This window comes from Lolium rigidum, chromosome 1 (genome assembly GCF_022539505.1).
Source record: "Lolium rigidum isolate FL_2022 chromosome 1, APGP_CSIRO_Lrig_0.1, whole genome shotgun sequence".
Classification (NCBI taxonomy): domain Eukaryota; kingdom Viridiplantae; phylum Streptophyta; class Magnoliopsida; order Poales; family Poaceae; genus Lolium; species Lolium rigidum.
The window spans coordinates 305826147-305840291 of NC_061508.1; the positions used below are offsets into that span (position 1 = coordinate 305826147).

At 45.7% G+C, this 14145-nt stretch overlaps 1 protein-coding gene across 1 annotated transcript; it reads left to right on the forward strand.

Moving 5' to 3' along the window:
* The first annotated feature begins 611 nt into the window (after positions 1–611).
* LOC124684069 (arogenate dehydrogenase 2, chloroplastic-like) lies at positions 612–2037 on the forward strand. The gene has a single exon (XM_047218472.1). The coding sequence runs from the start codon at positions 646–648 to the stop codon at positions 1792–1794; it is 1149 nt and encodes a 382-aa protein (XP_047074428.1). The 5' UTR covers positions 612–645; the 3' UTR covers positions 1795–2037.
* The last annotated feature ends 12108 nt before the right edge of the window (positions 2038–14145 follow it).

Sequence of the window (14145 nt, forward strand, 5' to 3'; positions counted from 1 at the left end):
ACGACAAGTTAGGAATATGTGTATCCTTGACGTGTACGGCAACGTAATGTTTCGTAAATATGTAACTTGTATCGGGTAGGTTCTATCCGTAGAAACCCTAGGATCCGGACGTCTATATAAGCCGGATCTCGGGAGACTTAGAGACACAACCACAACTCATAGATCGTCCACATAATTCTAGACAAATAGCACTAGGTCCTTCCTCCGTGCAGCGTGCTCTAGAGCTAGGTAACTCGCGTACTCCTGTCCCGATAGCTCTCCGCCCTGGCCTTATTTTCTCCTCCCTCCATGAGGATTCCTCCTCCGAGGTATTGTCGAGTAGGTAGCTACTCGGAGCTCGGTGAAAGTAATTTAGGACAATTAATGCACTATTTAGCCTGATATATCTTGGTATATCTTTAAAATAACTATTAACCCAATAATTTGGTCCAGAGGATAACTGTTACAAATTTATCTAGATTTGCATGTAGATCCTGCGATAATATGAAATGAAACGAGGAAGTGTGTTTGGACAAATTCGACGGCTGAATCACATGCTCTGGAATCGCATCCCACGCGTATTTAAATTCTCCCCGGAGCGGAGCGGAGCAAAGCCCAGACCCAAAAAACACCAGAGGCCCAGAGCCAGAGGAAACGGCACTCAAGATGCTGTCGTCTTCCACGGCTTCCTCCCTCCGCCTCCACCAACCAACCAGACCCCACCGCCGCCGCCCGCCGTCCCCGCCGGCGAGCCACCAATTCCGGTCGCCCGCCTCCCGCCGCCATCTCCCCTCCGTCCGCGCCCGGCGCGGCGGCGGCGGCACCATCCGCGCCATCGACGCCGCCCAGCCCTTCGACTACGAGTCCCGGGCGGCGGGGCTGCTGGAGGAGCGGCAGCGCCTCAAGATCGCCATCGTAGGCTTCGGCAACTTCGGGCAGTTCCTCGCCCGCACCTTCGCGCGGCAGGGGCACACGCTCCTGGCCCACTCCCGCTCCGACTACTCCGCCGCCGCCGCCTCCCTGGGCGCGTCCTACTTCCAGGACCCGCACGACCTCTGCGAGTGCCACCCGGACGTGGTCCTGCTCGCCACCTCCATCCTCTCCGCCGAGGCCGTCCTCCGCACGCTCCCGCTGCACCGCCTCCGCCGCAACACGCTCTTCGTCGACGTCCTCTCCGTCAAGGAGTTCCCCAAGAACCTCCTGCTCACCTCCCTCCCGGAGGACTTCGACGTCATCTGCACCCACCCCATGTTCGGCCCGGAGTCGGCCCGCGACGGCTGGGACGGCCTCCCCTTCGTGTTCGACAGGGTCCGCGTCGGCGACTCCCCCGCCCGCCGCGCCCGCGCCGACGTCTTCCTCAACATCTTCGAGCGCGAGGGCTGCCGCATGGTGGAGATGCCCTGCGCCGACCACGACGCGCACGCCGCCGAGACGCAGTTCCTCACCCACACCGTGGGGCGGATGCTCGCCACGCTCGACCTCCAGCCCACCCCCATCGACACCAAGGGCTACGAGACGCTGCTCCGACTCGTCGACAACACCTGCAGCGACAGCTTCGACCTCTACAACGGACTCTTCATGTACAACAAGAACTCCACCGAGCTGCTCAACCGACTCGAGTCCGCCATGGACTCCGTCAAAAAGAGGCTCTTTGACGGCCTCCACGAGGTGCTCAGGAAGCAGCTCTTCGAGGGCAAGGCCTCGCCGCCGACCAACAAGAACGCCGGGGACGTGCGCCGGAAGCCCCTCCTCCTGGAGGGCAATGCCGCCTCCTCACCGCCCACCCCCAACAACACCGCTGTACACCTGAAGTAGGCCTCCCTCCTCCTCTCCCAATGCCTGAATTTGATCCAGAGTGTATGCTCGATTTCTGCTCTCGCAGCTCACAGAGCTTGCATTGCATCGTGTTGTATTGTAGTACCAATTTGTATTTGCACCGACTGATTTCCCCTTGAGGGAAAACAAAAACGAGTTATGAATGTATGATATGGGAGTGATGAAATAAACTTCACAGTCTGAAGAAAAGTGAGGAATGAAATTGACATCGCCTGTCATCAAGGAAAATTAGGAGCAAAAATATTGGATTTGCTTGTGTGCCACTGAGTATCTTGGATGAGTAAATTCTAGTGCCAAATCAATGGACTTTCTGACATTTGGATTTGGAAGTCCTTCTCTGTCGCCCCCAGATGTTTCTTCAGTGTGTGTGTGTGTGTTTGTTGGGAGAGCGACATAGGACGAGGTTAGGTGCCATCTGCTGCTAATCTGATAGCGCTGCTCATCTGGTTGATAGGCTGCTTTCCTGACAGCGGCATCAGCAATACCATCGCACGGATCTGTGTGCTAGTGATCCATAGTCAATTGCATATCACGGACTAAGAAAACCACTCCTGTCACGTCATATAGGTTGCTCAGTACGATGATCGTCACTAAGCAAGCGTGAGGTACGCGATCTGTGCCTCGAGCATATCCCAACCAGGTAGTGCAATTTTGCAGGGAGACAGTGCAACTCGTGTGAAATTTTGTATACAATCCGGTCAGAGTGTTCAAACAACTTAGTCCCCCAAATGATCAGAATTCAGACATCGGGCTACTACTGCTTCACTTGTACTCCTCATTTCCAAAATGTAAGTGTAACTTTCATCCCAAGTCATTTTTTTTGGTACTAGTACAATAAATTTGACCGAGTTTACAGCTAAAAAACATCACCGCTTACAAAACCCAAAAAATACGCCGTTGGGAGAGCGACATGGGACAAGGTCAGGTATTCAGGTGGCCATCTCCCCATCTGCTACTAATCCAACTTCGCTGTTCATCTAGTTGATAAGCTGCTTTCCTGATAGCGGCAGATCGAATCATCGTTTAATTGCGGATCACGGAATCAGGATGCCACTCCTATCATGTCATATCGGTTGCTCAGTACGATCGACGATCATCGCTGAGTAAGCACGACGGGATCTGCCAGTCACCCCGAGCATGTCCCAACCTGGTAGGCAATTTTGCAGAAAACAGTGCAATTCGTATACAACTTGACTGGGAATTATTCGTTCTCTGAACTAGGTAGTTCTTGCGTGGTTGCAAGCATGGCATACCTTGTCCAAACGAACTGGTAAACGAATACATGCAGTAGATGTAATCCATCTTTCCCAATATACAAGATGTATAACTTTTGTGCTAAGTCATTTTTTAAGTATAGTTTTGACCAAGTTTATAAAAAGTTTTAATATCAGTTATAATAACAAGCAATACTATGAAAACATGTTTTATAATGGATCTGGTGATGGTTATTTTGCGATGTATATATTCACACTATTAACTTTATCAAATTTATAAACTTGACATTGTGAAGAAAACCGAGGAGTAAAATTGACATCCTCATCAAGGAGGAAAATTGGCTTGGCGTGCGTGCTACTGATGATCTCGATGAGTAAATTCTAGTTCAAAATCTATGGCCGCCTTGACATTGGGATTTCGGGGGGCCTCTTTAATTCAAAGGATTTGAATATGAATTTTGAAAGATTTAAATTCTTTCTTTTGGAATTTTTCCTATAGCAATTGTTTGATTTGTAGGATTGAATCTCATCGAATTTTTTCTAAGAAATCATTTGCACTAGATTTCACAGAAAATCTAGCATCCACTCAAACTTCTTTTCTATAATCATTTGTTTTTCTTGTGATGGGATCAAACAATTTTTTGGGTGCATACAACATCCAGTAGAATTAAAATGCGCATGACATTGCAATACCATTTTTTTTTCTATTCCTATGTTTCTAGAATCCTTCAAATCAAAGAGGCCCTGAAAGTCCTTGTCTATTGCCCCAAATATTTCCTCAGTGACTCAGTGTGTCTGTTGAGAGAGCAACCTGGGACGAGGATAGGTGCCATCTGCTGCTAATCTGACCCCTCTGCCCATCTGGTTGATAAGTTGCTTTCGTGACAGCGGCATTTACTAATGCCATCAGACTGTGTTGTGTGCCATAATCCATACTTTAATTGCACGCATCATGGAAGAGGAAACCAATCCTATCATGTCAAATAGATTGCTTAGCCCGATGCTCATCGCTAAGCAAGCGTGACCTATGCTACCTGTAAGTCGTCCCGAGCATGTACACACCAGGGAGCGCAATTATGCAGAGAAACAGTGCAATTTCGTGTTGATTTTTGTCTTGAAATCTTGAATCTCAGAGCATAGAACTGCTCGTCTTTCTCCTTCTCGACCTACTCTCCGGCCACCTGAATGTTACGACAACAGCCCCCCAAATGTACAGGTAACCCAAGCCTACTACTTCCCTTGTACTCCTTCTCAAAGGTAAACGTGTACTATATGACGGGCCAAATATGCAAAGATGTACTACTTCCATTTCAAACCTAAACGCGTAACTATATCCTAAGTAAAAAAAGTTTGTAAAATTTTATTAGTTTAGAAAAACATATCATCACTATAATACACCGTTTAAACATAAATTTACCAATGGATCTTCTGGTGGTTATCTGGTGTTGTAATGTTGAATTTTCTCTATAAGCTTTGTGAAACCTATAAAACTTTGAATTACGACAGAATTTTTCTTCCACATGAGGCAAGGTTTGCGCTTTTTGAAGTATTACCTCTGTTTCGAAATGTAATCCTTTTTAGAAAGCTAAATTTGCTTTATAAGAAAGTTTATATTTGGAACGGAGGTAATACTATCCTGCCAAACTTGTAGTTGGTTATGCCTGCTGGGCATCTTGCTTGATCTGTGTCGGAGAACTGAATTCTTGGAGCCAGCATTTTACTGTTTATCAGTTCCGTGTAAATGAATTGTGGGTTGATGCTCCTTTTATTAAAAAAAAAACGCTACGCGGCTCACATTTAGAGGAGAGAGTAAGATTATGCAAAGAAAAGTTTCACTCGATTTTTTGGCAGAAAATTAGAATATAGAAAATCGCTTGAAACTAACTGCATCTACCAATTAATCAGATTACTGAGGTGGCATCGCTTTGTTCCTTTTATTTTTCTGCTGGAGTGTTGTGATGGTACCTGGTGGAGCCGTGGTGACAGCTGCGCTGCAGTCACTCCTCACCCATCGGGGGTCAGGTTCCAGTTATGTGCTCCTTTCGATGTTGATATGAAATGGCTCAGGCTAGCTTTGACCCACCGTCATACACGCTGAACTTGGATCAAGGACTTTTATCGTAAAAGGTATACAATGCACCTTATTTTGACTATATCAACTAATCATCATAATCACCTAGGCTGCTCGAACGAGATATGGCAACACCACAAGCGGTCTTTGAGCTACTGCTTAGGATGAAGGGATAAATTGTCAGCGTGAAGAAAACTGATATATAAACTTGATGTCGTGATGAGTAGACCAGGAGTGCACTCGGCTCGTGTGTTAGTGTATCACTAAGGATCTTGGATGAGTGTAATTTTTTGAACCAATCAATTGTCTTTCTGACATTTTGATTTGGGAATCCTTTTCGCTCCCAGTTTTTTGTCAGTGTGTTAGTTGCGAGAGAGCGACGTGAGAGGTAAGATGCTTTGGTGAAAGAGGCGCCTGTAATGGAATCCCAACAAATGAATATGTTTACATCAATAAACATGGCACGCTCTTTGTTCAGTCTGACCCATCGTTCGTCAATTTCAGGTCGAGCGTGTTCTGCGACGCCTGAATTTCGAATGAAACGAAGTAATGTGTGTATAAATTCATATAAATTTTGACTGTTCTCAAACAAAATTATGGGCTGTCCCAAGGAGACTTGCCGATACCAGGTGCACTTTGCCGAGTATGGTTGTGCCTGAAGGAGCTCTGCATCCATGAAGTAGATGACTCCGGAAACAAGCTATGTAAGCCATGGTGTTCTTTGCTCCCACTCTAAAAGGATCAGGATCACGCTCATGTATATTGATGTGAGATGCCAACCACTTCTTGTCCCTCTAAAGAAAAACATTCACGTGTGGAAACAGAGCCATGTTGTGTCTTGTGAGCAATGGTTATTGCAGACCTAAATGTAGTACATGTGTAGTAGTATCAGTGAATAGACTTATATATAGGGTCCAGAGAGAGCACAAAATGCAGTTGCGATATGCACCGCAAGTTTTATGCATATTCTTGTCATGATGAATAATTGGATAAATTTCAAGGTCTTGCGGGCATTCTGCGGCTGACATTTTATGTTTGTTGATATTAGGCTGCATAGGACTGGAATGCACGAGGAAATTTTATCTATCTACATCGTAGCAACAATCCTACTCGTATATGGGAGTGTGTTCAAGAACTGTTTGATCAAGCATGAGGCCAAAAAGCAGCTTTGGGTTTCGGCAAGGGTAATGTCTTAACTTGTCAAACTCTATCTTAATTAGTAGGTTGTAGCATAGATTTTGATTTCTTTTACGGTACCTTTTACCACACCTGGAAAGAGGAGAGGTATGATTTAAGTAATGGTCAGGATTAACCGATTTAAACTAGATCCGTCAGCCCAACAAAACATTGATAATGGAAAAAAAACTAAAATTTGTTGTATTCAGCCCGGCCCAACATTTGGATAAGTGACCGAGGCAGTTCACCCGACTGTGTTCATGAGGGACTGAGATCAGGTGACATGCATTAGGCATGTCACGTGTGAACAGTGCGGTGACATGCACCCCTTTTCTCACCGTTGGATCTAGATTAGATGGTAGGATATCACTGCTACAGGAACCATCTACAGTGCATTTGCTACAGGATATTGGCACAGGATATTGCTACAGTGCATGTGCTACAGGACCATCTACAGTCGCGCGCTACAGTGTTTGATCGTGTGCGTCCATTTTCAATCCTACGGCCTACGGTGTATGTCACCGCACTGTTCATGCGTGACATGCCTAAGGCATGTCACCTGATCTCAGTCCGTTCATGAGAACATCGATCAGAAACGCCGCCGCCACCACATCGACATCCGTGTGCATCGAGGGTGACCGCCGCCGCCGCCTGATCGGCCTGATGCTGCATCACCGGCGAGCGACGCCTACACCAGCTCCGCCCTTTTCCACCAGACCGTGACAGAATGTGACTCTCATTCGAGATGACACGGGCAGCATGCCGTGATGACAGCAAGGAATCTCTCCCGGAAACGAGTGGTGGGCTTGGCCGCCTTGGCGAGCGACGAAGACGACGCCGTCGATCTTGGATCCACGCGAGGGGCCAAGACCGCCGCTGCCGAGACAGTATTGGGGAAGGGGACGGTGGACGGGGATTGCTACTACATCAGCAGGGTGGCGCAGCCGTGCGGGAGAGCGCCGCCAGCGTTAGGTCCGTCAAGACAGGGCGCAGCAGCAGTCGGCCTCGTCCATGGCGAAGAGGACCAGGACGCCGGCCGCGGCGCAGAAGGTGGAGTCGGGGATGGGGATGAGGAGTGCGAGCTCTTCCTCGGCGATGGTGAGGAGGCGGCCGAGGAGGAGAGGCGGAGGAGGGCGGCCGAGGAGTTGGGGAATACAGAGCGGCGGCGCCGACGACGAGGAGGGCGAGCACTTTCCCAGCCGCTGCGGTCGGCAGATCATGGGGCTGGACAGTCTATTGGACTGGCCTCGTCTATTGGGCTGGGCCCGTCTTTTTTTTTACTGAGATACGAAAATTACCACATGTATGTAACATACCTCTCAAGTTTAGAACCGTGGTACGAAACTATTTAAACCATTAGATGAACATAAATTAATGGCTGTCATTCATTTGAGGGTACCATAAAAGAACCCACCTAGAATTTGTATCCGTCTCGCAAAAATATATGAATAACTCAACGGAACCAACTATGTAGGTAAAAGCTAGCATCCTCCCTCCTCTTCCAACGCCTTAATTTTATACATGGTGATGCGCGATTCATTTCAGATCTTGCTGCTCACATACCATAACATAGCATTGGATTGAGAAAATTACAAAAAACCACCACATTTCAGGCAGATGTTTCAAAAAACCACCACTTCACAAAAAAATTTCAAAAAACCACCACTCTACCGCTAACACGTAACAAAAAACACTGATTCGTGTCTGATGATGGTTTAATGGCTAAACTGACATGAGGGTCCTACTGTCAGGATGACATGGCGTGTACATTTTGCAAAAAGCGCCTTTCGTACATTAGTAATTCTATAAAAAAAATTGGTCCACAAATTTTCCTATTCTTTTCTTACTTTTTATCCCTTCATTTTCGTACTTTTTTTTTTCAGCCAGAGCCTCCTTACATGTTGGTCTTGTCTCACCCGAGGAAAACAGCAGCGGCGGCCGGCCATGCCGGCGTGCGCTCCTACAGGTTGTCTCCGCCGCCAATACGTTGAGCCCATCGTCGCCGCCGTTTCCTACTGCCACTAATCGCCAAGGGAATCGAGCTGAGGTGGTGGGCACCGTCGTCCCCAACCCCATCTTCCTCCGCTCCGGCTGAGCTCCGCCGCATGGCGAGTTGAATCCTCCGTCGCGTCCCAGATGGTCCCTGGAGTCTGCCTAGTCCTGCTGAAGGCCTTCACGTTGAGCTTCCTGGGCTCCCTGCAACTCGCGCGCCGCCCCACCCCTGTAGGTCGCAAGGAAGCTTCGCGGCCCCTCACTGCAACCTGTCCGGTGGCAATGGAGCTCCGCCGCGCAGTCGATTCACTACGCCGCAGACGAAATTGAGCACGACATGAGCACGGTCTCGCCTCCTGGAGCTTCCTCGCCGAAGTAATTGGATCGAGACGGCCACAGTCGACGCCATCGTCTTCGCCTTCCCGAGCTCCGGCAACCATGTCCGGCCAGAACGTTCTAATTCACAAGCGCACCGTGGAGAGGGCCACGGCGGGGCGCAACACACCGTGGGCCCCATGTGCCTAGGAGAAGGCGGCGGCGCGGCTAGCACACCGGAGATACGGCCGGAGCTGAGGGCCGACGCCGGCGGCCGAGGATGAATGCCACGGATGAGCCTATTTTTTTAGGAGAAAAAAAGGAGAGAATAAGGATATTTTTAGCGTGTGTCCCACTAAAATTTACAAAAAAGCCCAGAACTAGAACCATCTTCTTCATTGAGCATTATTAATCGCCACGTCAGCGTGACAGTGGGACCCCATGTCAGTTTAGCCATTAAACCATGGTCAGACACGAATCAGTGTTTTTTGTTACGTGTTAGTTGTAGAGTGGTGGTTTTTTGAAACTTTTTTGTAAAGTGGTACTTTTTTGAAACATCTGCCTGATATGTGGTGGTTTTTTGTAATTTTCTCCATTGGATTGTACCAATTTGTATTCGTCCCAAGTGATTTCTCTTCTGGAAGAAAACAAATAATGAATATATAATATTGGAGTGATGGAATAAACATGATGGTGATGAAATAAACTTGGCAGTGCCAAGAAAACTGACGAATAAGATTAACACTATCTTTTTCGGTAAATGGCGCTTTACTACTCGAAAGTTAGTATTCCGAAGATAGATTACACCTGAAAGATTGACACTATCTATCATCAAGGAAAATGAGAAGCACAATTGACTTGGCTTGTGTGTCACTGAAGATGTTGAATGAGTAAACTCTAGCCCCAGATCAATGGTCTTTTTGACATTGGGAGTTGGAAGTCCTTGTCTCTCGCTCCCAAATGTTTTGCCAGTGTGTAAGAACGACAAGGGATGAGGTTAGGTGCCATCTGCAGTTAATCCGACTCCGTGTCGTCTCCGCCTTTGATCTAGTCGATAAGCTGCTTTCGCCACAACCCTAATTGCACATCATGGAAAAATGAAGACACTCCTTCTTAGACGGAAGGCTCGAAATGAGCCCGATTTTAAATTAACGAAGACATCAACCGGCTAGGAGTTACACCAGGAGTTACAACACACACACGTCAAGCGCAAACCGAAACCCAAACAAAAGAGAACACATAAAAACGTGATCCATGAAAAGGGTGCATTGTCTTCTGCAACACCGGAGTAATCCCGGCCATGTCCACACTAACAAACCTCCACCGCGCCAAGACTGCAATCCACGGGGGACTCAACAACGGGCCGACCACCTGGCAGAGATTGGGGAACCAAAGGAGGGAGGGGTCTTGGGGATGCTGATACGTTGCAAACGTATCTATAATTTTTGATGCTCTATGCTTGTTTTACACCAATTGCTATATATTTTGTTTACACTTTGTGACATTTTTATGCATTTTTTTGGAACTAACCTATTAACAAGACTAGTTGAGTGCCCGTGCGTTGCCACGGCTCATTATATTTATTTACCGCAGAACATGTATAGATATAGAAATGAAAATAATGGTTGTGTTTGAGTGAATGCAACAAACCGTGGGGAATCTCTACCCACTGGCGGAGCCATGGCCCACCCATGTTTATGTCCAAAATATATTTACTCTATGTATGTGAGGCCTAGCTCACCAGGACACAATGCCCCGCCCGGTACGCTGCCTCTTCCTTTGTCTCTTCCTCTCAACTTTCTCCATGGAGCCATGGCCGTGAGGGCTTCTTTCTAGGGTTAGTACTTTGAACACAGAAATAGAGATGGAATCGAGGGAAGCAGTAGAAAAAAGAGGAGTAGTATGGTTTGGAATAATGTTTTGCATTTTCTTTTGGCATGGCCCGCCCATGATTTTTTTCCAAACTCCACCACTGTCTCTACCCCACCCCACAGATCTCGAAAAAGTATGGTTGTGCGGAGGATGTGCGAGTGAGGGCACATTCGTAATCATTGATTTCATAGCAACATCAACCGCCAAGGGAAAGACAATGTGCGTTATTCAAACATGTCATACTCTTGTTACCCTTCATCACTACAATCTGAAAGTGACACTTTTATTTCACATCGTGTTTGTTGTTTGTGGCTAGTTCCTACATGGAGTAACTATAAGAAAGAAACGCTGGCCCTTCAGCTTCCACACTGAATTAGTCTACACGTGGTAGCAAGCATGCACGTGCCACTATACCATATAATGAACGAGAATGCAAAAAAATAGATAAATTTTTGAGGTAATAAGAATGTTCAACAAACCTAGATGGTTTCAACAATCCAAACTATGTTTCAACCTTGTAGAACATTAGCACCTAAAATTGTATGAATAGACCGTACAAGGATAATTTCAAAATATGCTTTTGCATACAACCAAACTGCTGAAGGATTGTTCAAAGAATTTTGCTTTGATTAAGCATACAACCAAACTGCTGAAGGATGGTCATATCCTAAAAGTTCCCAATACTTCAATCTTCAATATTATGCTTTCTCTCGAACAACACGAACAAATAACTTGCTAGAAAGTTAGTATGAATGCTAGGAACTCGTGGGAAAACATAAGTACATGAGCAAACACTACATTCTTCATTCAGCGAGCACTGTATACTAACAAATGGCAAACAAATAAATCCTTGATCTAAGCAGTCAAACAATTTTCCGCAGTAATAATGATTCAATATTAGAGAATACAACTGATTTCTGAAATATAATTCAATAGAACCAGATTTTTCTTTATAGTGTACCAAGAAAATAAAAAAGAAGACCATATTGGCGTCACATAGACTATATGATTGGTTCATATGGTTAGATAAACCAAGGATGAGTTGTTATACACCCTCCATCAATGAAAGGATGCCAGATATTTTTCTAAATTTAGATGTATCTACACTCTAAAGAGTGTCTAGATACATATAAATTTAGCTAAATTTGCGACATCCTATTGTGGACATAGGTAGCAGTAAAATTCGTCATAAACTATATTTTTCAAAGCGCATACTTTAGTGGACTGCAACTAAAGTAAACAATAATGAACATGGTAAGTATGACAATACTGAAGTCTTAAGGAACACTTTGAGTAAAACATGCATAAACCGAGTATTGTAAGAAGAAAATATAGCAAACAATCCACCATATGATAAAATGATAATGATAACCACATGAAATTAATTCACCTTATACAACGGTCTCATTAGCTATATATCTTTAATGCAGTGGAAATGAGCTTTTGATTGTGGAAAAATAAAAAAATGGATGCACAAAAAGGCACCATATTCAAACACAAATAAATTGAGGTATAAAGTAACAATAATTTGCCAGACACATGTTGATGCCGGCCGCCTCTTAATTTTCTGTATAGATTCTTCAAATCTTATTCTGAACTATTAGTAGTTAGAGTCCGATTCACCACAGCATCGCAAGTAACCTGCAAATGATTGAGTAAAAAGAAACAATCATCACTTTTTCATAGGTTAATGGACAATATAAGTCTATCATTTCCCATCATGTGCTAAACATGCCAATGTACTGAATTTTCCTACGAGTAACATGATACAATCCACTGCACTGACTAATCCACTGCACTGACTACCTTCCCATGCTCGCATATGAAGACATAAACAAAAGTCATAGAACAAATAAGCAGCGCCTCATCCTCGATCACATCATGTCATACCGCTGTATACATAGGCAATTTTTTACTTCCAGGTCATTACTTGAACAATTGCTTATTCACCCAGAATATTTGCAAAATAAAGCTTTGTGTGCTAAGTATAACTGCAAAATATTTTAAATTAGGATAATATAATTTCTCAAAGAGTAACAAAACCATAAGAATGGATTTACCGCTTCCCCATGTAGATTTATTACCCTGAAAATGATCCCATATGCTTTCTACAACCACAAGCTTCAGAGCTGTCCTGAACTTATAATTCTTCCACCTTTTCAAATTTGCCACCATTTGCTGGTTCATGGGATCAAAAATAACCTCAGTATCTTCAAGTCTACCAACATGGATGTAAGTAGGCCAGGAGCAAACGATTCTTCTAAGCGTAGTATTGAGTCAGCACATGACTGTTCCTAAGCTTCTTAGCAAGTTTAGTTGTCCTGATCATCAGAGAAAAGAATGTTACCATATCAGATCAGATTTAGTAATACATGCATAACAATCACTTGAACAAAAAAATCACCAATTTAAGTGACGCCCTTCGGAAGCATGAAAGCATATGCAGAGTTCAGGCTGTTTTGGTCACCTCATCGACCAGTGGCTCGACCCTTTGCCAGCGACCTTCACCCTATTGATTAATAGGAATTCGTAGAGCACCTCTACTTGCACCAAAGTCTATATCCAACAACAATTGCATGCAACATTAAGAGAGCAGCACCTGCAGGAAGCCCCACTGTCCGCCGTCAAAGCCTGGAGCACGCGCTCCGCCTAATCAATCTACATGCCGGCGGTGGAGACGACGTCCCCGGCGGTAAAACAATGGTTGAAGCCCTCGACAGCGTCCATGGCATGGTTGTACATGTCTGCGGGGAGGCGGTCGCTCTCCAAGACGCCGCCAGGGCGCGCGAGGCTCGACGCCTCGATGTTGCGTGCTCGCTCCTCATGGAGTGGCCCCACGGCGAAGTGAGACGGCCTTCGGCGAGATGGTGGCACAGGGTTGGGCAGAGAAGGGGATATGAGGAATGGGACGTGGCTAGGGGTCCTGCAGTGGGCATGTCGACGTAGGCTGAGGCAGAGCGAGAAAGGGATAGGGCAGCAGCGACATCCATGGATGGCGTAGACAAGGTTCAGGTGGTGCGGCGCGCAAGGAGGGTGAATTACTGGCGTTGACCAGCTAGCTTATCAAAGCAATTTACAGTAGTTGAATTGATACGTGAAATCAGGATGTGCGCAGGCGGAGGTGGAGCAGGAAACTTTTAGCCAGCTCGATCTCCGACAACACGACATAGTCCGACGTCGCCGCGGGACGGGGAGGACACGAGAAAAGAAAATGGAACGAGGAAGACGGAGTTGAAACGAGGCCAATCACGATGTTTTGTTGGAGGTTTCTAGCCACCCGAGATGAAACTATTTTTTGTTAACTAACGATTTGATTGATAGCCTGACTAATTAAGGCTAACAATAGAAGGAAGGGGTCAAAGATTATGGGAATGATAATGCAGGAGATTATGGCAAGCGTTCAAAAAATATTGGCAAGTCTTTTAATACCCGTGCATGATTAATTGATACCACCCCTAACATTGTTTCCTAATTAGATTGGATGAAGTGGAGACCGTGAGATTAGATTGGACGGACAAGATGCTTTCAATGACGACCACCAAACGCGTTGAGCGTCAAACGACCAACTGCAATTTAATAGTAAAGATGCCACAGTTTCAGTTCCTGTTTTCTGCTGTTTTTGTATTTCAGAAAAATTGTACATGAATATTCTCGAAATTGGATGAAACAAAAGTCAAACCTCCTATTTTT